This window comes from Scyliorhinus canicula, chromosome 18 (assembly GCF_902713615.1).
Source record: "Scyliorhinus canicula chromosome 18, sScyCan1.1, whole genome shotgun sequence".
In the NCBI taxonomy this organism is placed as follows: domain Eukaryota; kingdom Metazoa; phylum Chordata; class Chondrichthyes; order Carcharhiniformes; family Scyliorhinidae; genus Scyliorhinus; species Scyliorhinus canicula.
The window spans coordinates 42,579,506-42,602,716 of record NC_052163.1 but is presented as its reverse complement, the minus strand read 5'-3'; the positions used below and the strand labels follow the sequence as shown (position 1 = coordinate 42,602,716).

Sequence of the window (23,211 nt, the reverse complement as noted above, 5' to 3'; positions counted from 1 at the left end):
GGGGATTAGGCTTGACTGGGGGGCTGAAACATTCTAAGTCTGGGGTCATCCCTGGGCCTGGGGGGTAGGGCAAGGGGTTTTCGTTTGTGAGGCCTTTAAGCCATCTTGAAAAATTGTGGATGCCCATAACAGGGACAACATAGCAACTGCCTATTTATCCTACTAAACAGACCCAGGACAAAGCTCTGCTCTTGGTTCTATGCTGAAGGTACTTTAACACCGTTGACTGTGAGAAACCTTTAGCTTCACAGCTGAAGGCTTTTGCTCATAAGGAATTGGCCTTCTTAGTTATGAGAGCATGTCACAGCTGCAGGTTTGTTTACTGCTTGCTCCTGTTGGTTGCTGCAGATGCCTGGAGGCCTCTGTCGCTGTTTCCCTCCTTTTCTGTAGCTGGAAAGGAGGGCAATTGTTTCTAAAATAGCGGGATCCTGGAACACCGGGTTCAGGGGGCGTACAAGTCGAGGAGGCAATCTGGTTTGAAGCAAGATGACACTGAGAGACCTGCTGTGCGACATTGAACCTGATGACACTTTTGAAGAAATGCTTTCTCAGATTGCTGATGCTGTTATTGCTGGCATGGTGAATGCTGCAAGTAACTGGCACATCACCGTGGGTTAAACATGTGGGATGTTCAACTGCACCTTGAGTGCCAGTGCAATATGTGGGTGCCAGGGTTTGGTTCTGGTGAGATTGAGCTGAGTGGGAGGGCCTGCATATCTGGATGGTGAATGGCACTGATATGTGGAACAAGTAACATATTGATGAATAGATCATTTCCACAAGTAGTTCCGGACATGATAACAAATTCTCAGGCTTACCCTCAGTTTCTCAGTGAGGAACCTACGAGAGGTGATACTGTGCACCTCGGAGGCTTTCTGCGCCCTGTGGCCTTTGATACCCTAGGCAAACGTCCTCTGGAGGGACTGAAGCTGGGGGTCCCGGCTCACTTACTGGTGTCACTGGCATCGCTAATTCACCCTGTTCTACCTGTTGCCCTTGAGCTGCTCTGGTTTCAGGAGGGGGTATTCGGAAGAGCTGGAGACCATATTGACTCCTTGGTGGCACTGTTGGCCTCCAGTACTTCCTCCTCCGTGACAGTGCCTGTAGTGCCCGGTGGTCTCCATGGGATGGAGGGGCAGTTGGAGAGAACTCCAGAAGCCTCTGAATCTTCTGGCTCTACCAGTCCTGGCGGCTCGCCATTGTCTACACAATGATGCCGACACCCTCAGTGACTGGGCCATGCTCTGCAGTGCTGTGCCAATGTCTACCTATGCCTGGGACATGTCCCTCAGTGACTAGGACATGATGTCGAGGCCCTCAACCATGGTTGTCACAGTCTGAGCCACGCCTTGGACACTACCACTCAAGATGCGGATGTCATGCTCCAGCCTTTCCACTGCGGTCGCCACCCTAACAGTGTTGGCCTTTGTGCCGCGCATTGTTGGCATCGTCATCTATGCCCATAACATTTGGGACTCCCCCAGTTGGCTATGCACTCATTAGAAGGCTCGGCATCTGACTGGGACCCAGCTGAGTCCTGGGATCCATCAGACATCTGACTGCAGACTTCTTTGTGGGGGTTCCCTAACCATAACCCTGCCTCCACCTGATGTGCATCAGCAGCTGTGTGTTGCTCACCAGATTGTGCCCGAGAAGCCTGTCCACTAATGTTTCCCACTGAGGTGTGTGTCTCTGCGCTGATGGAGGTGGGGGGATAGCTGTGATGCCTCGATGATGGTATCCTCAGAGCTCTCCTCTGAGGTGCTTTCTTGGGTGGTGAGGTTGGAGGGGGGTCAATGGGGTCGACGGGGATGTGGTGGTCCATAGCCGGTGACACATGTGGGCACTGCATCTAGACATGAAAGGGTTGTACTGGTGGGCGCTAGTCGGTTCTGAGGAGCAAGAACCAAGTTTGGATGTTGTGAAGATGTGAGGTGTCAGCTGGTGGATGGGGTAGGGGTGGTTGGGGGGGGGTGGGGTTGGGAATTTGAAGGGTGGCAGGCAGAACTGATGCTGGGAGAGAGGTGGTGACTTACCCTTGCAGCTCAGTGGAGGCCATTGGTCTTCTTCCTAGGTGGTACTGGTGATCCTGCTGCTGGTCCACCGACCCCGCTCGGGGGAACAGAATGTCCCTTCTCACATCGACAGTGTTGAGATGCCTGGCATCTCCAAAGCGAGGAGCAGGCCTGTGTGCTGCCAAGCTTGTCTGTTGACTGCGAGCGAGTGGTGAGGGTGCATTTAAAAACAGCTCCCTCTTGTTAGCAGTGAGATGCTGAGGTGCGACTCTGGCGAATCAGAAGGCGAGACAGCCAGAAATAGCAAAATGTTTATGGGGGCTAATTTCCGGTACTAAGTGCTGTTAAATTTGGGCCGTTATATCGCCATCGCGGCCACTGAGGAAAACGTGCCCAAAATCACACTTAGAAACAGTGGCGGACTGGGTCTAAAAATATTGGTTGCCAGGAGACAAAGGGGGCCCACCCACATCTACAATGCTATCATTTAATTTTCATAATGAATAAATAACATTTTCAAAAAATACATATGGAAAAAAGGGTACAATTAAAATTTTTGTGGAAAGAAATGTGTATTTCTTAGTAATTACAGTGTACATGTACTGTACATATTACTGGCAGTAGATACCAAATGTAAATACAGAATGTTATAATTGAATTATTTATTTATTTTTTTTAATTTTAAGTAATTGGTTGATATTTTTAAATAGTTTACTGCACAACTTACACATTAACAGATAGTTCAAAAGCACAATAGAGCATTGCATGCAGTCCACTATATTAAGAGCAATCGTTTGTGTTCGCCAGGTGATTGTGCGAATCTGCCAATAATTGCTTCTGCATCCAATTCATCTAACAATTCCTTTTCAATGGATAGCAACATGTATGATTCCAAATTCTCCTCAGACAGAGGATTTTGTAACCTTGTCTTCATGATCTTTAGCTTTGAAAATGTCCTCTCACATTGGACTTGAGTAACTGATAGTGTGCAGATGACTTTATAAAGTTCATAAAGGTTATCATATGCCTTGTCATGAAGTCTGTTGGATGCCAGAATTTTTAGTACACACGATGGGCAAGTGCTGCAAATTTTACAATTGTTGCAACTGGAATCCATATTCTCACCATCATTAAGCAATAGCTTTAATACATCAAAGTTTGAAGCAAAAGAAAACAATTCCAATATTACTTGATCTTTGCTGATTTGTGGAAACAGCTTAATAATACCTTCCAATGCTTCATCTTCAAGGCCCTTCTCTGCAATAGTTTTGAACTTTGCTGGGTTCAAGCAGGACAAATCTTTATACAACTGTTTGTGTTGTACAAAGCGTGATTCTAGTGACTGGACAATACGATCCATTATTAGGTTAAACACATTTACTCGAAAATCAGCTACAGAATCTGAGGAATTTCTTTCATCATCAATAAGCTCATCTGCCATTCTTTTCTTCTTCCTCTGCCTCTTAACTGGCAAAGCTGTTTCCAACGCATCAATTTCCAATCTTTGATTTTCATCCATATTCATCTGTGAAATCTGTCATTACATTTATTTACAAATTCCAAAGCGTTGCTGTGAACGTTATCAAATGTTCTTGTCTGTTCCTTCAACTTTGTTGTAGCTGAATCTACCAAACTCCATGCAGTAAACATATCTAAACCACTTGTCTGTAGATAACTTGATAACGGGGTTGTAGTTTCAAATATATACAAGTAAGTAAATGCTGTCAATGTGGTTTCAAACTTTAGAAGACTTTGAAGTAAAACATTTGCTTCATGTTTTGTTTTTGCATCAAACTTTTCTGAATCTTGTATCATTGATAAGCATGTCAATAGATTTACGAAAGTACTGGCAGCGGCATCTTCAAAACGTCCAAATATAGTTGTTGCTGCATTGGATTTTCCTGACCATCTGGTCTCACCAATTAGCTTTAATAGTTTCATTTTTTCTTGTCCTAGATGTTTTCCAACAACTTCTATCCATACAGCCATTCTTTTGTATGATGCTTTCACAAAAGTTGCTATATTCTGGAGCAAATTGAAAAAAGAAACTGCAGGCACACAACACTTTGTTGTTTCAGTTATCACCAAATTCAAGACATGGGCATAGCACCATATATGAACATGTTGATCAGCCACATCAGCAAGTTTACTTTGTAAACCATTATACTTGCCATGGTAGCTTGCAGCGCCATCTGTGCTATCAGATAAACATTTTTGGGGGTCAATTTTAAGATGCTGTAATGTTTCAATCAATAGATCAAAAGGTCCCTGTCCTGTACTATCATTACTTGGCACAACTGAAAGTAGTCGCTCACAGATAATACCTTTAAACACATACCGAATAATAATGCTGAACTGATCGATGGATGAATTATCTTGTGTTGAATCAACCTGAATAGAATAATATTTTGCTTGAGAAACTTCATGACTAATTCTTTCTTGTATCATATTCTTCATAATTTTGATTAACATGTTTATAGTTGTTTTACTCAGGTATGTAACAAGTCCACCACGGCCTTTACTTTGAGCCTTTCCTTGTTGCTCTAATCGTTTGATTTTTTGTTTAGACTTGTTTTAGAACATAGAACATAGAACAGTACAGCACAGAACAGGCCCTTCGGCCCTCGATGTTGTGCCGAGCAATGACCACCCTACTTAAACCCACGTAACCTGTATACCCGTAACCCAACAATCCCCCCATTAACCTTACACTACGGGCAATTTAGCAAGGCCAATCCACCTAACCCGCACATCTTTGGACTGTGGGAGGAAACCGGAGCACCCGGAGGAAACCCACGCACACATGGGGAGGACGTGCAGACTCCACACAGACAGTGACCCAGCCGGGAATCGAACCTTGGACCCTGGAGCTGTGAAGCATTGATGCTAACCACCATGCTACCGTGAGGCCCCTTTTGCACTGCAGAAACGTGAGCTGCCATAATGGGGTCATATTTTGCCATCAACTGCACTGTAGCTAAAAATTGCCATGATTCAGAACCTCATTATCTAGAGTGTAGGCCGATTCATTTCTGTGACCTCGAAAAGGAAGTGCTTGCTTGCCTAACATCTTTATGATGTCTATAATCCTCATGACAATACTTCTCTGCTTCAATACTTCTTCTTTCCTTTTAATTAGTGATGCTGCAAAAAATGTATCTACGGTGCCATCATTAACCACACTGATATATTGCTGAGCATTTCTGACATGTGTTGTTGTCGATTCATGTAAAGTCAAGCTCTGGCTAATACGCCTGTAGTCACTAAAGCCACGTACAAAGGGTGATGGATTACAAGTGTTGGGAAACTCAAAGGCTAAGCAGCATGAACAATATAAGCATCTATTTTCTTTGTTTTATGTTAGCCATTTTCTTGGGACTGAGTCATTCATAATTTTCCTCTCATACAAACGAGCATCAAATGGCAGATCATCAAGTGGCTGAATTGGATGTTCAGCAAAAAACTGTTTTAGCTTTGCTCGTGATGGATATTGGAAGATTCCAGTAATTGATCTTTCATTTTCTTGCGTAGGTTCATTTACAAGATGTGCTTCAGAAACCAAGTCATTTATGCTTGAAGGAATATCTGATTTCCTGTCACTAGTTGAAGCTATGTGTTCAGATGTTGCAACTACAGGCAGTACAGATACCAGAACAAGGAAGCCAGAAGAAATATTGGGCCTGGGTTGATTAGTAATGGATGCACTTGTATTTGTCTCTACATTCAAAGTAGCTCTTCTCTGTTCTTGTAACTCGCATGCCATTGCATCGCTTGGCTGATTCCTTCCTTTCTGCTTTTTTTTGTTCTTTGCGTTTTAGTGACCCAGATTTATGCTTTTTCTTTTCCATGTTGGTAGGGGTAATATTCCTGAAATAAAAACTTAATTAAAAATAGCCCACATTGGGAAAAATGAATATTGATGATTGCAAGAATAACTTGTAGGAACGCCAGATAAACCCCTACTTGATAAAAAATATAAAATAACTTACTTACACTTCAATAGGCTATGTTCATTAGCCAATACTTCTGTGGCCTATGCAGCTTCAGAAGAGGAGACAATCCACTGTCCAGTGTTCACACCAGCAAGCAACTGAGACAACTGTTGAAACTTAGAAGTTTGGTCCGACTATAGTAAGACATTAAGAATGGTCCCACGACCAAAGTTAACATGTCCAGTTTGATACCAGTGTAGTGTTACAAGTCGCAACCCTTTGAGTTTACCGATCATGGCTTATCACTTCAATATCTTTGACCTCATGATTCACGGTCAAAGGTACCGCTTCTCCTTTTCGGTGACCTCACGACCCTATGTACTGCTTGATATCCTTTCAAGTTGCCGACCATCTCAAATCACGAACTGTAACTTTATCTTTAAATTCACACACTCTTGCTGAAAACGTGGATTTCCAACTATGTCCGACCCGGGTGAACCAGCACCCCCCCCCCCCCCCCCCCCCGCCCTCTCCACTCCTTTTCACATCCGTTTAACACTGCTTCATTCCTTCATACACTGAGTGATTATTTGTTTGTTTCTTTATTGCATTTTTATTTGGTATTGCTCTTTTTAAAAACAATTATATTTTATTAAGTTAGAATACAAATCTAAGGAAAGAAGTTGGAGATTTATTCATCTAATTAATTATAATTTTTAACGGCCCTTCAGAGATTCACGGGCCCCTTCTTGGCTCTCCGAGCCCCGGACCGATGTACCGGCTGAACCAAGACTACTGCTTGATATCCTTTGAAGTTGCCGACCATCTCAAATCACGAACTGTAACTTTATCTTTAAATTCACACACTCTTGCTGAAAACATGGAATTTCCTTAATTATGCCCGACCCGGGCCCCCCTATTCCACATCCTTCCACTACCTTCCCTGCTTCATTCCTTTTCATGCACTGCTTATTTGTGTCCTGTTCTCTTTTTTTTCTTATTCCTTTTCATTACTAAAACAGCTGCCTGTGTTTGTTTTTTTATTGCATTTTTATTTGATATAGGGGGCCCACTTCATCAGGGGCCCACTTGCCATTGGGCAAGATGACACCCTGGCCAGTCCGCCACTGCTTAGAAATGTTTCCGCTAAATCACGCTCCTAACCTTCTACATTGTATTTATTTTCTGCATCGGTCTCTAATTGAAATCCTCTTGTGGAATCTAATGAACTGATTTTAAAAAACCAATAGGCATAATCACTCTCCGTTCCTTTCCCCACAGGTGTTGCCTGAGCTGCTGTGTGCAACTTCTGGCAGTTCCTGTTTTCACATTGACATACTGACCTGACTAAACAAGCTATTGGTGGGAGACGGTGAAAGTGAAAATGCTGGAAAATCTCAGCAGGTCTGGCAGCATCTGTAGGGAGAGAAAAGAGCGAACGTTTCGAGTCCGATGACTCTTTGTCAAAGAGTCATCTCTTTGTCGAAGAGATATGAAAAAGTCTCCCTCCCCTGCTGTCGCTGAATGGAGGCTACTCATTTTATATTTGCCAATCTCGTTGACTTTGTGGGACTGGCACATCAGGGGCGGGATTCTCCCCTACCCGGCGGGGCGGGGGTTCCCGGCGTAGGGGAGTGGCGCCAACCACTCCGGCATCGGGCCTCCCCAAAGGTGCAGAATTCTCTGCACCTTTGGGGGCTAGGCCTGCGCCGGAGCAGTTGGCACCACGCCGACTGGCGCCAAAACCGGCACCAGCGACCTTGGACGCCCGCTGCCCGGGCTGCCACTGACGCCACCACCGGCGCATGCGCGCTGGGGGATTCTCTTCCGCCTCCGCCATGGTGGAGGCAGTGGCAGCGGGGGAAGAGAAAGAGTGCCCCTACGGCACTGGCCCGCCCACCGATCGGTGGGCCCCGTTCGCGGGCCTGGCCACCGTTAGGGGCACCCCCCCGGGGTCCGATCGCCCCACGCCCCCCCCAGGATCCCGGGGGCCCGCTCGTGCCGCCGATCCCGCCGCCATCAGAGGTGGTTCAAACCTCGGCGGCGGGAGAGGCCTCCCAGCGGCGAAACTTCGGCCCATTGCGGGTGGAGAATTGCCGCAGGGGGCAATTCCCGGGTGGCAGAGAATTTCTGCCACGGCTGGGGCGGGATTTTCGGCGACCCCTGCGTGGGGTCGGAGAATTTTGCCCCAGGAATCAATGACAATTTAAGAAAGTGTCTTCAGTGACATATCTAGAATTGTATTCACCAATTGGCTTGGATGATTTAACAGCAACTATGATTTTGAAATTACTCATTAGCATTCATTGAGTTGGAGCGGGGGTGAAGAAATAAGCGGACTGTACTTTAAAGTACGGAAAAATCTCAAGGACGGTTCCAAATTTTAATGTGCAGATGTAGAATTGGTAGATTCCTGCTTGAACATGTCCATACATCTGGCAGCATGAACAGAAATGCTGACTTGGAGCAAAGGCCATTACCCAAGGCTGGACAGATTTCACAGTTCTGCTGAAAGGATTGATCAGACAATTCAAACACAAATAAAGCTCATCAATCACCAACTGTTAATTGGCCTGTCTTACCAGAAATTAAGATACTTTACACTGTGGCACTGTGGCACTTCTGCAAACCCTCAGGGTGTTGGTCCCGCTCAATCGAGAGCACTAACAAAGATCTACTCTCCTCTTTGTAATATAAATTTGGTAAACGTGTAAACACAATTGTTTGCTGCTCACTGGGGCAGGACGTACACCTGAGGTACAATTAGGAATCTGGGTGCAAATCATCTGATTTCCCCGACTTCCCAAAGCCTGTCCCCATGTACAAGGCACAAGTCAGGAGTGCAATGGAATACTCTCCACTTGCCTGGATGAGCGCAGCTCCAAAAACACTCAAGAAGCTTGACACCATCCAGGACAAAGCAGCCCGCCTTGACTGACACCCCAGCCACCAGCTTAAACATTCACTTCCTACACCACCTTGCTTGCAGTGTGGACCATCCACTAGGTGTACTACAGCAAATTGCCAAGGCCTCTTCAACAGTACATTCCAACCCGTCATCACGACTACCTAGAATAACAAGGGCAACAGGCACATGTAACTTGGGGGTGGTAGTGGTCACACATCTGATTTTCTTCTAGCAGTGCAGATTTAAGGAAATCCCCCTGGAGGAGACAGAGGTAGACAACGTGGAGGAGAGAGGGAGTGCATGCAAGCAGTCCCAACTAGAGGTGAAGTGAGAGGGCCAAGGCTACAAAAGGCAGTTTGTGCCTTATAGCAATGGCCTGATGAGAAGCTGAGAGACCCCAGCAATGTTCCTTCCTTGGTTTAAACTCTTAACCCCACTCCTTGGGTCACTCTCAAGCAGTGACCAATTATCCTCAGCCTGACGGCAGTTCAGACCTGCATGATTTTGCTCAAAAGAGTAAATCTGTGTCATTGGAACAATCCCTTTCTCCTAATGGTCGCTAAATAGAACATAGAACATAGAACAGTACAGCACAGAACAGGCCCTTCGGCCCTCGATGTTGTGCCGAACAATGATCACCCCACTTAAACCCACGTAACCCGTAACCCAACAATCCCCCCATTAACCTTACACAAATGTGCACAGCAGTCTTTGTATATTGCCCTGCTTGTCGTTATACAAAAAACAGGATTCAAACCCACTAACAATCAAATCTAGCTCAAAGCTCTCTCCCAGCACACCCCAATAAAATGTATCCTGGTGGTAGCATGTGCATTGAATCATTTTATATGTAGGGATTTTCCTGCCCTTCCTGCTGAGGGGAACTTCCAAACCCACCAAAGGCAACCCCTGGGGGCGGAGAGGGTGGGACTTACAAAAGGTCGTCAACTTCAGTGGGACCGGTAGATCCTGCCACTGGGCAATGGTGAACCACCTCTGTTGCAGGAAAACATGCCACACTGGAGGGGGAGAAGAGCAGATGGCTGGAAAATCCTGGCCCATAGTCAAGAGTTGGTTGGATACAGGAGAATGGCGCATAAAGTTCACTTTAGGTTACTTTCCCAAGACTAGACCAAAGCTGAAAGTGTGTTAGACCGAACATCTTGCTCTCAAAGAATGACATGTGCTATATAAAGGTGAATAGAGAAAAAAAAAACATAGTGTTAGTGCACGCCTGGCTGGTCTCCCATGGTCTCCCTCCATAAGCATGAGTTAATCTTTAGCACAGGGCTAAAGAGCTGGCTTTTAAAGCAGACTAAGGCAGGCCAGCAGCATGGTTCAATTCCCATACCAGCCTCCCTGAACAGGTGCCGGAATGTGGTGACTTGAGGCTTTTCACAGTAACTTCATTTGAAGCCCACTTGTGACAATAAGCGATTTTCATTTCATTTCATTTCACCCAAAATGTTGTTGCCCATGTCTTACCTCACAGCACATTCCATTCCTCTATCACCAAGGTGCTTGCTGACCTACACTGGTGCCCAGTGAAACAGCACCTTAATTTTCAAATTGCTCCATGGCCTTGCCCCCTTATAATAATAATAATCTTTATTGTCACAAGTAGGTTGACATTAACACTGCAATGAAGTTACTGTGAAAAGCCCCATGTCGCTTCATTCCGGCGCCTGTTTGGGTACGCAGAGGGAGAATTCAGAGTGTCCAATTTACCAAACAGCAAGTCTTTCGGGACTTGTGGGTGGAAACCAGAGCACCCGGAAGAAACCCACGCAGACACAGGGAGAATGTGCAGACTCCGCACAGATAGTGACCCAAGCCGGGAATCGAACCTGGGACCCTGGCGCTGTGAAGAAATAGTGTTACCCACAGTGCTACCGTGCTTCTACCTCTGTCATCTCCTCCAGCCCCACAACCCTCCGAGATATCTGCTCTCCTCTAATTCTGGCCTCTAGTGCATCATCAACTATAATCGCTCTGCCACTGCTGTACTTGCCTTCAACTACCAAGTTCTGGAGCGTCCTCCCTGCACCTCTGTCCCCCTACCTCACTTTCCTAACTTAAGAAACTCTTTAAAACTTACCTCCTTGTCCAAGCTTTTGATCATCTGACCTAATATGTATGTTTGTAAATTCGTATGAACATAGAACAGCACAGCACAGAACAGGCCCTTCGGCCCTCAATGTTGTGCCGAGCCATGATCACCCCACCCAAACCCACACATCCACCCTATACCCGTAACCCAACAACCCCCCCCTTAACCTTACTTTTATTAGGACACTATGGGCAATTTAGCATGGCCAATCCACCTAACCCGCACATCTTTGGACTGTGGGAGGAAACCGGAGCACCCGGAGGAAACCCACGCACACAGGGGGAGGACGTGCAGACTCCACACAGACAGTGACCCAGCCAGGAATTGAACCTGGGACCCTGGAGCTGTGAAGCATTTATGCTAACCACCATGCTACCCTGCTGCATATGTAATGTCACTTTTTGTGGCTGATTCTCATGCTTTGTTTTAGAAGTTCCTGTGAAGCACCATAAAATTTGCTCTGAAATGTGGCGCTAACAGGTCACAGCGCCTGACCCAGGACAATGAGGAGTGGGAGAAGATCGGTCCAGGCAAACAATCTACATGTCAGTACCATAAACAACACTGATCTGGAAGGCAGAGAGCTGTTTTTCCAGCCGCGGTGGAATTCTGTGGTTCAGGACCAGCATCCCACTCGATAGGATGTTACATTCCTGCCTTGTTACAGGATGGAGGCTGAAGAGAAGCAGCAGCCCTTTAACTTCCTGATGGATTTAGCGTCGCAAGATGAGAGTTACTGGGAGGTGAGACATCGCCCTGAGGAGTGAATGAAATTTATTCCAATGTATTGATGCATTTATTGACCTCAGTATAATTTATTTCACAATGTCTGTAACAGGCGGAGGGGGACATGGTAAATAGGTCTGTGACTGTCTCTGCTCTTTATAATCATAGAATCATAGAACTTAGGGTGCAGAAGGAGGTCATTCGGCCCATCGAGTCTACACCGGCCCCTTGGAAAGAGCATCCTACTTGAGCCAACGCTTCCACCTTATCCCCGTAACCCAGTAACCCCACCTAACTTTTTGGAAGGAAAAAGTCTTACAACACCAGGTTAAAGTCCAACAGGTTTGTTTCGAATCACTAGCTTTCGGAGCGCTGCTCCTTACCAAGTTTCTCCTGTCCATGATTGCAACCTTCTCCCACACTTGCATGTACCTTGGTAAAGCTTGGGCTGGTTTAAAAGCTGCCTGATATTTCAGGGAAGCTGCACCAATGAGTGTGCTGGCACATGCAGCCTAACGTCAAAATGACCATCAAGTCAGTCACACAATAGTTAAAACCTAGGTCTTTAAATGTCCAACTCCTGTTACACAGGAGGTCATACTTTTGGTTTTCTGTGAAGCCAGGGTTTTGAAAGGTCTATAGAGGAGAAACCTGAGGTCAGTGTGCCTGACTTCAATCAGCTATGACTCATGCAGAAGTGTTTGGAACAAATCTTGTCAGAAGAACTGAGTGCTATTTGATTACTGAACTGTATCAGTGTAGCAACTGAGCCAATCATTGTTCAACCTGAAATACATCAAAGTTAGGATTATTAATATTTTATCCTCTATCAGCCGTAATCAACAGCACTAAAACATTTGTTAAAACAAAACTTATTTATTTTTAAATTTTCAAATACATGTCTTTATTTTGGCACAATGGTTAGCACTGCTGTCTCACAACTCCAGGAGCCCAGGTTCAATTCCGGCATGGTGGCACAGTGGTTCCCACTGCTGCGTCACAGTGCCAGGGACCCGGGTTTGATTCTGACCGTGGGTGACTGTCTGTGTAGAGTTTGCACTTTCTCTCTGTGTCCAGTTTCCTCCCACAGTCCAAAGATGTGCAGGTTAGGTGGATTGGTCATGCTAAATTACCCCGCAGTCTCCAAAATTCCAGCCAATCAGAATGGAGGTAGCTGATAGGGATCAGGGACAGTAGGTTAATTTTCCGTTGTGATATTCAGCATTCTGTTTCCGCATGTCAAAATCCACCTTACCTGCAAATCTTTGGACTGTGGGAGGAAACCGGAACACCTGGAGGAAACCCACGCAGACACGGAGAGAAAATGCAAACTCCACACAGACATCACCCAAAGCCAGAAATGAACACGGGTTCCTGGTGCTGTGAGGCAGCAGTGCTAACCACTGTGCCACCGTGCCGTACAATTAAATGCCAACGATCACCTTTAGGTACCTATTGGAAAATCAAAGCCATTGGGTGGGATTTTCCATGCAGCCCGCCATTGGCTGGTGGCGGGGTCTTCTGGTCCCGCCGTTGTCACTAAGGGTTCCTGTTGAATGAATCCCTTGCCACGGGATGCACCATCTTTGGAAGACCCCACCGGTGTGAACAGCTGGAAAATTCCAGCTATTCTTTTCAACCCGTATGCCACTTTTTTCCAATTTCCTGCGACTCATGCATTCTGAACAAAAGTGAAAAGCTTTCATGTTCAGCTCAGCCCACAGGTCAGCTAAACCCCACCCAATACTTTGTTACCTTGATACAGTCACCTATATAACACTTAGCTCCTAAAGCACCTTATCCCTACTAAATTCCTTATTCAGGTTTTTGTTGCTCAACTTTCCCAGTCTTCCTTGCTGACCCAATCCTTCATTGGACCAAATCTGCCTGCTCGGGTGCCTGTCAAAGGTTCTATGGTACTATTTCAAAGGGAGCTACCCCAGCATCCTGGCCAATATCTATCCCTCAGTCACCATCGTTAAAAATGATCGGTACATTATCACACTGCAGTTTGTGGGAGCATACTGTGCGCAAATTGCCAACCACATTTACTACATTACAACAATGACCACACTTCAGTATTTAACTGGCTGAAAAGCGCTTTGAGGCACCTGGTGATCGTGGAAAGCGCGATAGAAATGCAAACCTTTCTTCCTCTCTTTTCGGAAACACAATCTTGTCCAAAGCTCAGCAGTTTACATCGGATCCCATTTATGCAGGCACATTATTAGATGCAACCAACTTGTTCCCAAAAACAAAGGTTGGATGGTGGGGCTGGGGGGGGGGGGGGGGGGGGGGGGGGGGGGGGGGGGGGGGGGGGGGGGCGAGAAAGAGAGAGAGAGAGAGAGAGGAAGAGAGAGAGAAAGAGACAGGGAGAAACGTTCAGAGCTGACACAAGCAGGAAAAGAATTAGTGGCTCACGACAATCAAAAACCTACTTGTTTTTTTAGAGCTGGCCTTTGATAATTTTGCCTGCAGGAAATCAGCCATTTCTTTGTCTTCCTCCCTTTCTCTGTAGTGAAAGCAATGAAATTCAGTCATCACTACTTATCAAACATTGCATAGTTGATTTATTCAAAGCAACTACAACTTTACCAACGCAAAATACTGCAGATTCTAGAAATCTAAAACTAAAATCTGAAATCCAGTCATATGTATTCAACACGTTAATTTGGTTTCTCTCTCCACAGATGCTGCCAGATCTGCTGAGTTTTTGCAGCGTTTTTATTGCCACTTTATCAACCCGTATTTGAACATTCAACTTTCAAATCCTGACCTGGGCCGGGATTCTCCCCTACCCGGCGGGGCGGGGGGTCCCGGCGTACTGAGTGACGAGAACCACTCCGGCATCAGGCCTCCCAAAGGTGCGGAGAATTCCGCACCTTTAGGGGCTAGGCCCGCGCCGGAGTGATTGGCGCCCCGCTGACCGACGTGAACGGCCTTTGGCGCCCCGCTGACCGGCGCCACGGCTGGCCGAAAGCCCTTTGCCGGTCGGCGTGAGTCCGCACATGCGCCGGAGCATCAACGGCCGCTGATGTTGTGAATCTGATTTATTTACTCATCTCTCAGTCCAGAAGAAAGTACTCTCGAACGCGTTCGTACTTCAGAATATTCTTTATTACGATCGGGGCTGCTCTCTAGGTATTCCAGAGAACCACCTTGGAGAGTGCCAAAGTTTTGCTCAAAACATCCTTTTTTTATATGTATTGTTAGGGGGCTGTCCCTTACATTCACTTGAGCTCGCCCCCATTACAAAGCGTAAATTTGTTATTGCAATAGTTCCAGTACATAATTTTACAGACTTTGGGGTTATCTATTGGCACATGAGTATGTAGCAGTCTTAGCTTAATTAGCAGGTGTTAGCCATAGTTGCAAGCAGCTTCCACATTTCATATCCTGTCATCTAGCCATGCTCCTTGTTTCTCAAGGCTATTCGGCTTACAGTCATGAGTCGGCTCACGACTTCAAATATCAACTCCCTTATGTCAGCAAGTTCATTATCCTTCAATAACAAGCTCCTCCACTTGTGATTTTCCACTAATGTATCCCATTCATTCTGGCGATTAAGCTTTGCTTCACATCCTCAACGTCAGCCCAGCGCATGCGCGGTGGAGGGAGTCTCTTCCGCCTTCGCCATCGTGGAGGCCGTGGCGGCGGCGGAAGAAAAAGAGTGCCCGCACGGCACAGGCCCGCCCACCAATCGGTGGGCCCCGATCGCGGGCCAGGCCATCGTGCGGGCACCCCCCGGGGTCAGATCGCCCTGCGCCCCCCCCCCCCCCCCCCCCCCCCCCCCCCCCCCCCAGGACCCCGGGGCCCGCTCCCGCCGCCTGCTCCCGCGGCACCAGAGGTGGTTTAAACCACGTCGGTGGGAGAGGCCTGACAGCGGCGGTACTTCGGCCCATCGCGGGCCAGAGAATCGCCGCTGGGGGGCCGCCGACCATCACGGCGCGATTCCCGTTCCCGCCGATTCCCGGGTGGCGGAGAATTCCAGCCACGTCGGGGGCGAGATTTACGATGGCCCTGGGCGATTCTCTGACCCCCCGGGGGGGTCGGAGAATTCCGCCCCTGGTATCAAAATTCATTTCAAAAAGACTTGTTTAAGTGACGTTTCTGTACCTCAAACGTTCAAATTCAACATCATCCACAAGAAAATCTCTCGTCTCCACCAGCTTGTGGATTTGTTGCAATAATTCATCTTCCTTCTGTTTATCTTCATTTGATTTGTCCTTATCTAGATTTACAAATGTGAATGCCTGTTAGGTCAGTATTTACAGAGAAAGATTTTATTTAACCTATATACCGGCGACACAGAGGTTCCCAGAAGTAGCTGAGTCACATGGACTAGTAATGGCTCAATTCTGATCCCTGATCTGCAGAGAAGTAACAGAGCTGCGGAGACAGTGGGAGTGCTACAATAAATACTGCTTTAGCTAAGGAAGGGGAAACCAGCTGTGGCTCAGGTGGTATATTCTTGATCCTGAATCTGAGGGTTTTTGGTTCAAAACCCACTCCAGAGACTCGAGCTGAGAAAATCCAAGATGACACGCAGTGCAGAACTGAGGGGCGGCTGCATCGTCGGAAGTGCTGTTTTTAGGATGAGATGTTAAACCCAGGTGATCTTTAGGATGGGATGTTAAACAGGTGGATGTCAAAGATTCCACAGAACCATCCTGAAGAGGTGCAGGTCCTGACCAGTTTTAATCCCTCCATCAACATCACAAACACTCACTCGATAGCCCAGAACCTGAGTATTACATAGTGTCTAAAAAAGGTTAGATGGGGTTACTGGGTTATGGGGATAGGTTGGAAGTGTGGGCTTGGGTAGGTTGCTCTTTCCAAGGGCCAGTGCAGACCTGATGGGCCGAATGGCCTCCTTCTTCACTGTAAATTCTACGAAAGAAAAGAGAGACATGTTGCTGAAGCTCTTCATCTTGCACTCATCAGGACAAGTAAAAGAATGCCAATTTTCAAAAGGTCACAACAATTTACTTTTTAAATTCATTTTTATAGGATTTGACTTCGCTGGCTAGGCCAGTCTTCATTGCTCATCCTTAATTGCCCTTGAGAAGGTGGTGGTGAGCTGCCTTCTTAAAACACTGCAGTCCATTTGGTGCAGGTGCACCTACTGTGCTGTTAGGGAAGGAGTTCAAGGATGTTGAACCAATGCCAGTGAAGGAACAGCGATATATTTCCAAGTCAGGATGGTGAGTGACTTGGAGGGGAATTTCCAGATGATGATATTTCCATGTATCTGTTGCCCTTATTGTTCTAGATGGTAGTGGTCGTGTGTTTGAAGGTTCTGCCTAAGGAGCCTGCAATGCATCTTAAAGATGGTACACACCGCTACTACTGTGCGATGGTGTCAATGGTGAAGAGAATGAATATTTGTGGAAGTCGTGCCAATCAAGCGGGCTGCTTTGTCCTGAATGGTGTTTGGCTTCTTGGGTGTTGTTGGAGCTGCACTCGCCCAGGCAAGTGAAGAATATTCCAACACACTCCTGACTTGTCCCTTGTACGTGGTGGACAGGCTTTTGGGGTGTATGGGGTGTGTGGGGGTGTTGGGGGGGGGGGGGGTCAGGAGGTGAGTTACTCGCCACAGGATTCCTAGCCTCTGACCTGCTCTTGTAACCATAGTATTTTTATGCCGTCCAGCTCCGTTTCTGGTCAATAGTAACCCCCAGGATGCTGATAGTGAGGAATTTAATGATAGTAATGCCATTGAATGTCAAGGGGCGATGGTTTGATTCTCTCTTATTGGAAATGGTCATTGCCTGGCACTTGTGCGGCAAGAATCTTACTTGCCACTTGTCAGCCCAGGCCTGGATATTTTCAGGGTTTGGTTGCATTTGCACTTTGATGCTTCAGTGTGTCAGGGGTCATGAACAGTACTGAACATTGTGCAATCATCAGTGAACATCCCTACATCTGACCTTATGTTGGAAGGAAGATCATTGATGAAGCAGCTGAAGATGGTTGGGCCTAGGCCACTACTATGAGGAACTCCTGCAGTGATGTCCCAGGATTGAGATGACTGACCTCCAACAACCACAACCATCTTCCTTTGTGCTAAGTGTGACTCCAATCAGTGGAGAGCTTTCCCCCGATTTCCACTGATTCCAGTTTTGCTCGAGTTGCTTGATGCCACTTGATCAAATTTGGCCTCATTGTCACTCTCTCCACACCTCTGGAGTTCAGCTTTTTGGCCATGTTTGAACCTAGGCTGTAATGAGGGCAGGAGCTGAGTGACCCTAGCGGAACCCATACGGAGCATCAGTGAGGGTGTTATTGTTAAGTAAGTGCCACTTGATAGCACTGTTGATGACTCTTTCCGTCACTTTCCTGATGATTGAGAGTAGATTGATAGGGCGGTAATTGGCCAGGTTGGATTTGTGCTGCTTTTTGTGTAGAGGAAATGCCTGGGCAATTTTCATATTGCTGGGTAGATGCCAGTGTTATCGCTGTACTGGAACAACATGGCTAGAGGCGTGCAAATTCTGGAGCACAAGTCTTTAGTACTATTGCCGGAATATTGTCATGGTCCATAAGCTTTGCAGTATCCAGTGCCTTCAGCCGTTTCTTGATATCACGTGGAGTGAATCGAATTGGCTGAAGTCTGGTATATGTGATGCTAGGGAGCTCTTGAGGAGACCAAGATGGATCATCCACTCAGCACTTCTGGCTAAGATTACTGTGAATGCTTCAGTCTTGTTGAAGGTGGGAGTATTTGTGGAACCTCCTCCTCCAGTGAGTTGTTTAATTGTTAACCACCATTCACGAGTGAATGTAGCAGGAATGCAGAGTTTAGATTTGATCCGTTGAACAAAGAACAGACAAAGAACAATACAGCACAGGAACAGGCCCTTCAAGCCTGTACCGGTCATGATAACAACCTCTGCCAAAACCCTCAGCAGTTCCTTGTGCTGTATCTCTCTATACCCATCCTATCCATGTGTTTGTCCTGATGCCTTTTAAACGCCGTTAATGTATCTGCTTCCACAACCTCCCCTGGCAACATGTTCCAGGCACCCACCACCCTCTGTGTAAAATAACTGCCTCTCACATCTCCTCTAAACTTTGCCCCATGGACCTGAAACCTATGCCCACTGGTGACTGACCCCTCCACGCTAGGAAAGAGTGCCTGCCCATCCACTCTATCCATGCCCCTCAGAGTCTTGTGGACCTCTATCAGGTCACCCATCAACCTCCGCCTTTCTACTAAAAATAGTCCGAGTCTATTCACCCTCTCCACATAGCCAACACCCGGCAACATCCTGGTAAACCTCCTCTGCACCATCTCCAAAACCTCCACATCCTTCTGGTAGTGTGGCAACCAGAATTATGCGCAATATTCCAAGTGCGGCCTCACCAAGGTTCTATCTAACAGTCGCATCACTTGCCAGTTTTTATACTCTACGCCCCGTCCAATGAAGGCAAGCATTCCATAAGCTTTCTTGATTACCTTGTCCACTTGTGTTGCCACCTTCAAAGATCTGTGGACCTGCACGCCCAGATCTCTCTGACTTTCTATATTCCTAAGGGTTTTACCATTTACATTACATGTCTCCTCTATGTTAGACCTACCAAAATGCATTACCTCACATTTGTTCGGATTAAACTCCATTTGACATTTCTCTGTGCAAGTCTCCAACCTATCTATGTCCTGCTGTATCTTCTGACAATCCTCAACACTATCTGTCACTCCATCAACCTTGGTGTCATCCACGAACTTACTAATTAGACTGGCTCCGTTTTCCTCCAAATCATTTATGTACACCACAAACAAGAGACGGCCAAGCACTGATCCCTGTAGAACACCACTAGTCATAACCTTCCATTCAAAAAAACACCCTTCTACTGCTACCCTTTGCCTTCTGTGTCCGAGCCAGTTCTGTATCCATCTTACCACCTCACCTCTGATGCCATGTGGCTTTACCTTTCATACCAGTCTGCCATGAGGCACCTTGACAAAGGCTTTACTGAAGTCCATGTAAACAACATTCACTTCCCTCCCTCATCAATCATCTTTGTCACCTCCTCAAGAAACTCAATCAAGTTAGTGAGGCACGATTACAATGCAGGGTGGATGGGTTGCAATGCAGGGTGGATGGATTACAATGTAGGGTGGATGGGTTGCAATGCAGGGTGGATGGATTGCAATGCAGGTTGGATGGATTGCAATGCAGGTTGGATGGATTGAAATCCAGGGTGGATGGATTACAATGCAGGGTGGATGGATTGCAATGCAGGGTGGATGGATTACAATGCAGGTTGGATGGATTACAATGCAGGGTGGATGGATTACAATGTTAGGAATATGGATTACAATGTACAGTAAATGGAATACAATGTAAAGCAGACATATTCTATGTAGGGTGGATGGATTACCGTTCATGGTAGATGAATTACAATACAGGTGGATGGATTACAATGTAGGGCAGACAGATGGAAATGTAGGGAAAATGGATTACAATATAGGGAACATGAATTACAATGCAGGGCAGTTATTTTACAGTGCAGGGAATATGGATTACAGCGCAAGACAGATTGATTACAAAGATGGGTATGGATTACAATGTGGGACAGTTGGACTTTCATGTAGGGTATATGGATTACAAGGTATGCAGTATGGAGAACAGTACAGGGCAAATGGATTACAATGTAGGGTTGATGGTGGCTGGATTGTAATGAAGGACAGATGGATTACAATGCTACGTGGATGGGTTGTAATGCAGGGCAGATGGATTACAATGCAGCACAGGTGGATGCTCAAGTTGTTGAGTACAGTGAAGAAAAACATTGTTACATTTTTGGATATTGAGGTGAAAAGGGGTTAATATGGGAGGGTGAATTTGAGGTATAAGGTCAGCCAGATCGAAGAGCTGAGTGGTCTACATGTGATCCTGTTTCTTATATTTTAAGGTTCTAATGTCCTAATTACTTTTCTTGGCTGTTTTATTTAGCCTGAGCACACAATTCTACATTTATAGACCATTTCTATCTAAGGCCTAGCTAAGGATTGCCTCTCTGTCATGGTGAAAATGGCAGACGTGGCCGAAACCCTAAATCCTGCCCTCAAATATAGCACTTCCTATTTCCAGGGGTCTGGCCAGGCTTTGCGCAAACACATTTTGGGAGGCAGCTTACCATTTAAATGATCAGCTGCCTCCACTCAATTCCAATTTTTTGAATCCCTGCAGTTTGAAACCAGGAAATGTGTAAATTACAGCAAGTAAATGTTAGTCTGAACTATCTGGAGTCATTTGGATAGCCAGGGAGATAGCCTTTAGAGATGTAAGGTACGTCTTTGGATCTGCTCCCGGGGACCTTTGGGGCAAGTAAGGTGCACGTTGGTGGAGGCCAGATGTCCTTTAGGATTGTTAAAAGGGAGCATAAATGTGCATAAAAAGTGCATAAACCTGTTATCTTTCCAGCTCATTGGAACTACCAATAGATCTCTCAAAATCAACTGTTCAACGCTATCAGAAGGACCTGTCAAAGGGATCTGTCAGACTGTTATGAGGACCTGTCAAGATCAACTGTCAAAGAGAGCTGTCAAGCAATTTGAAAGTCCTGCCCTTTAAATTTTCGAAAAATGTCTGGAGGGTTACAAAAACATTTCTTGCCATGGGTACAGGGGCATGGGGTGGCATGGATATGGCATGGGGGGGGGGGGGGGAACGGAGGTCTGTTTTTTGTTTTATCAGTCTTTTCAGACTTTGACACAGTTGAAACATAGAGGCAGCCCTTCCAGCCAGCCTGTCTCTGCACCCGGCAGCTTCCACACTCGTTCCAGGAACAGCAGTCTTGATTCCCATTACCCTCTGCACCCCTTCACTCAAACTGCCTCATCCCCCTTCCCACACAATCCCCCTTGCCCCCTCCCCACCCCTACCCTTCATACCCTCCCTGCTCTGTGTGCCCCCACCCTCTCCCCATTACCCCCTCCCACCCCCATATCCCTCCCTCCATTTTTTACCCGCTCTCCTTCACACCCCCTACACCCACACCATACCCACGCCCCCTACGCCACCCTTCTCCCTACCCTCTCCCAAAACAAAAATTCAAGTTTACAAATCCAGGAATGTCCCAACTCTGCGGTCCTGACCTGTGAGTGAAAATTCAGGCCGAAATTAGAGAACCCACAGGCTGGACCGGTTTTATTCATTTTGTTGCGTGATGTACGACTGCCATCATTTCTAACTGTTGCTATCAGGAAAATGAAAGCAACTCAACCAGGCCTGGAGCACAGTCCACTTGTTCCAGCACAAAATACAAAAGTAAATTAGAACTCATGTAAGCATTAAAGCAATACAAATTGCTAGTTTTCCATTTTGGTTTTAAATATCACTTCAGTTGACTTCCACAGATGAACTATATGTGCAGTGGGAGAAAATCTCAATCACTGAAGGCTAACTGCTAAGGGTGATGGTCCTTGATTTCCACTCAAAACATGGTTGGTTGGTTAATCTATCTTTCCAAACTTGACTAGATTTAGGCAGACTCCCGATACCCACCTGGTATTGATACCAGTTTCTGCAGCTCTTTCTTTAGTCGGGTTATTTCCTTACACAGTTGGATGTCATCCATCCTAGAAATGAATGTCAGAAAACACATAGATCATGTAATAATCTTCAGAAATGTATATAAAAAAGACATTTTTTGCAAGAGTTTTATCTTCCCTATGATTGTACAGCATTCGACTTCTGAAACTGACTGGTTGACAGCTTTTCCTTCCAGTATAAGGAAGTAAAAGTTGCCATAGTCCCAGATGACCATCGGCTGCTTTCTCCTTTGAGGGGAGGTGACCGGTGCTGATTTAACCTGAGGATCACCACACCTCAGGCGAGGGGCAAAGAACAACGTCAACTGGCACGGGAGTTGAACCGGCACTGCTGGCCGTGCTTTGAATCACAAACCAGTTGTTCAGCCAACTGAGCCAAACCCTCGAGGAAAATCCAACAAGGAAATATTCGAGACAATTAAATGTGTGGGTAATTAACTAATTAGTTCCACAATGTATTTATAATAAAGGCAATCAAAACTGCAGGCAACATCTATTACAGTGTAAATAACCTTTACCTCACCATTATTTACCTTTTCCACATCCTAACAGTGGATTCAATGCTCTCATAAACACTCTCTCATTTATCTTTTTTAACATCATTCTATTTTATACATGTGCGCCTCCTCACTACTAATTTTTAAAATAGACCATGCTGCTTCACTACTGATCATCACTGTGGCAAAATAAGTTTATTATTTGGTTATACATGACATAACGAGCCATAACTTCCAAACTCCAGGGATCTGTATTTGGGGTCGTACTCCAAAAGAAACATTTGGAAGCCCCCCCCCCCCCCCCCTCCACCACCACCCCTGATGTTCCTAGGTGAGGATGGCATAGCAAATGCCCAGAAGTGCAAACTTCACCTTTGAAATTGCCCTTTATTGCTTAACTATAAATTGCAGTCAGGTTCTAAAGGATAAACTTACAATGATGGCAACGGCAAAACCTGGACC

General features: G+C 46.1%; 1 protein-coding gene across 2 annotated transcripts in view; it reads right to left on the bottom strand.

Moving 5' to 3' along the window:
* Window positions 1–23,211, bottom strand: part of zgc:171844 (uncharacterized protein LOC100151763 homolog) — a 117,716-nt gene that overhangs the window by 7,457 nt on the left and 87,048 nt on the right. For both annotated transcript variants that reach the window (XM_038777338.1, XM_038777337.1), the window contains exons 3-5: window positions 22,206–22,279; window positions 15,808–15,922; window positions 14,130–14,203 (exon numbers count right to left, since the gene is read on the bottom strand). In XM_038777338.1, coding sequence (XP_038633266.1) covers window positions 14,130–14,203; window positions 15,808–15,922; window positions 22,206–22,279 — 263 coding nt within the window. The remainder of the gene's footprint in view (window positions 1–14,129; window positions 14,204–15,807; window positions 15,923–22,205; window positions 22,280–23,211) is intronic.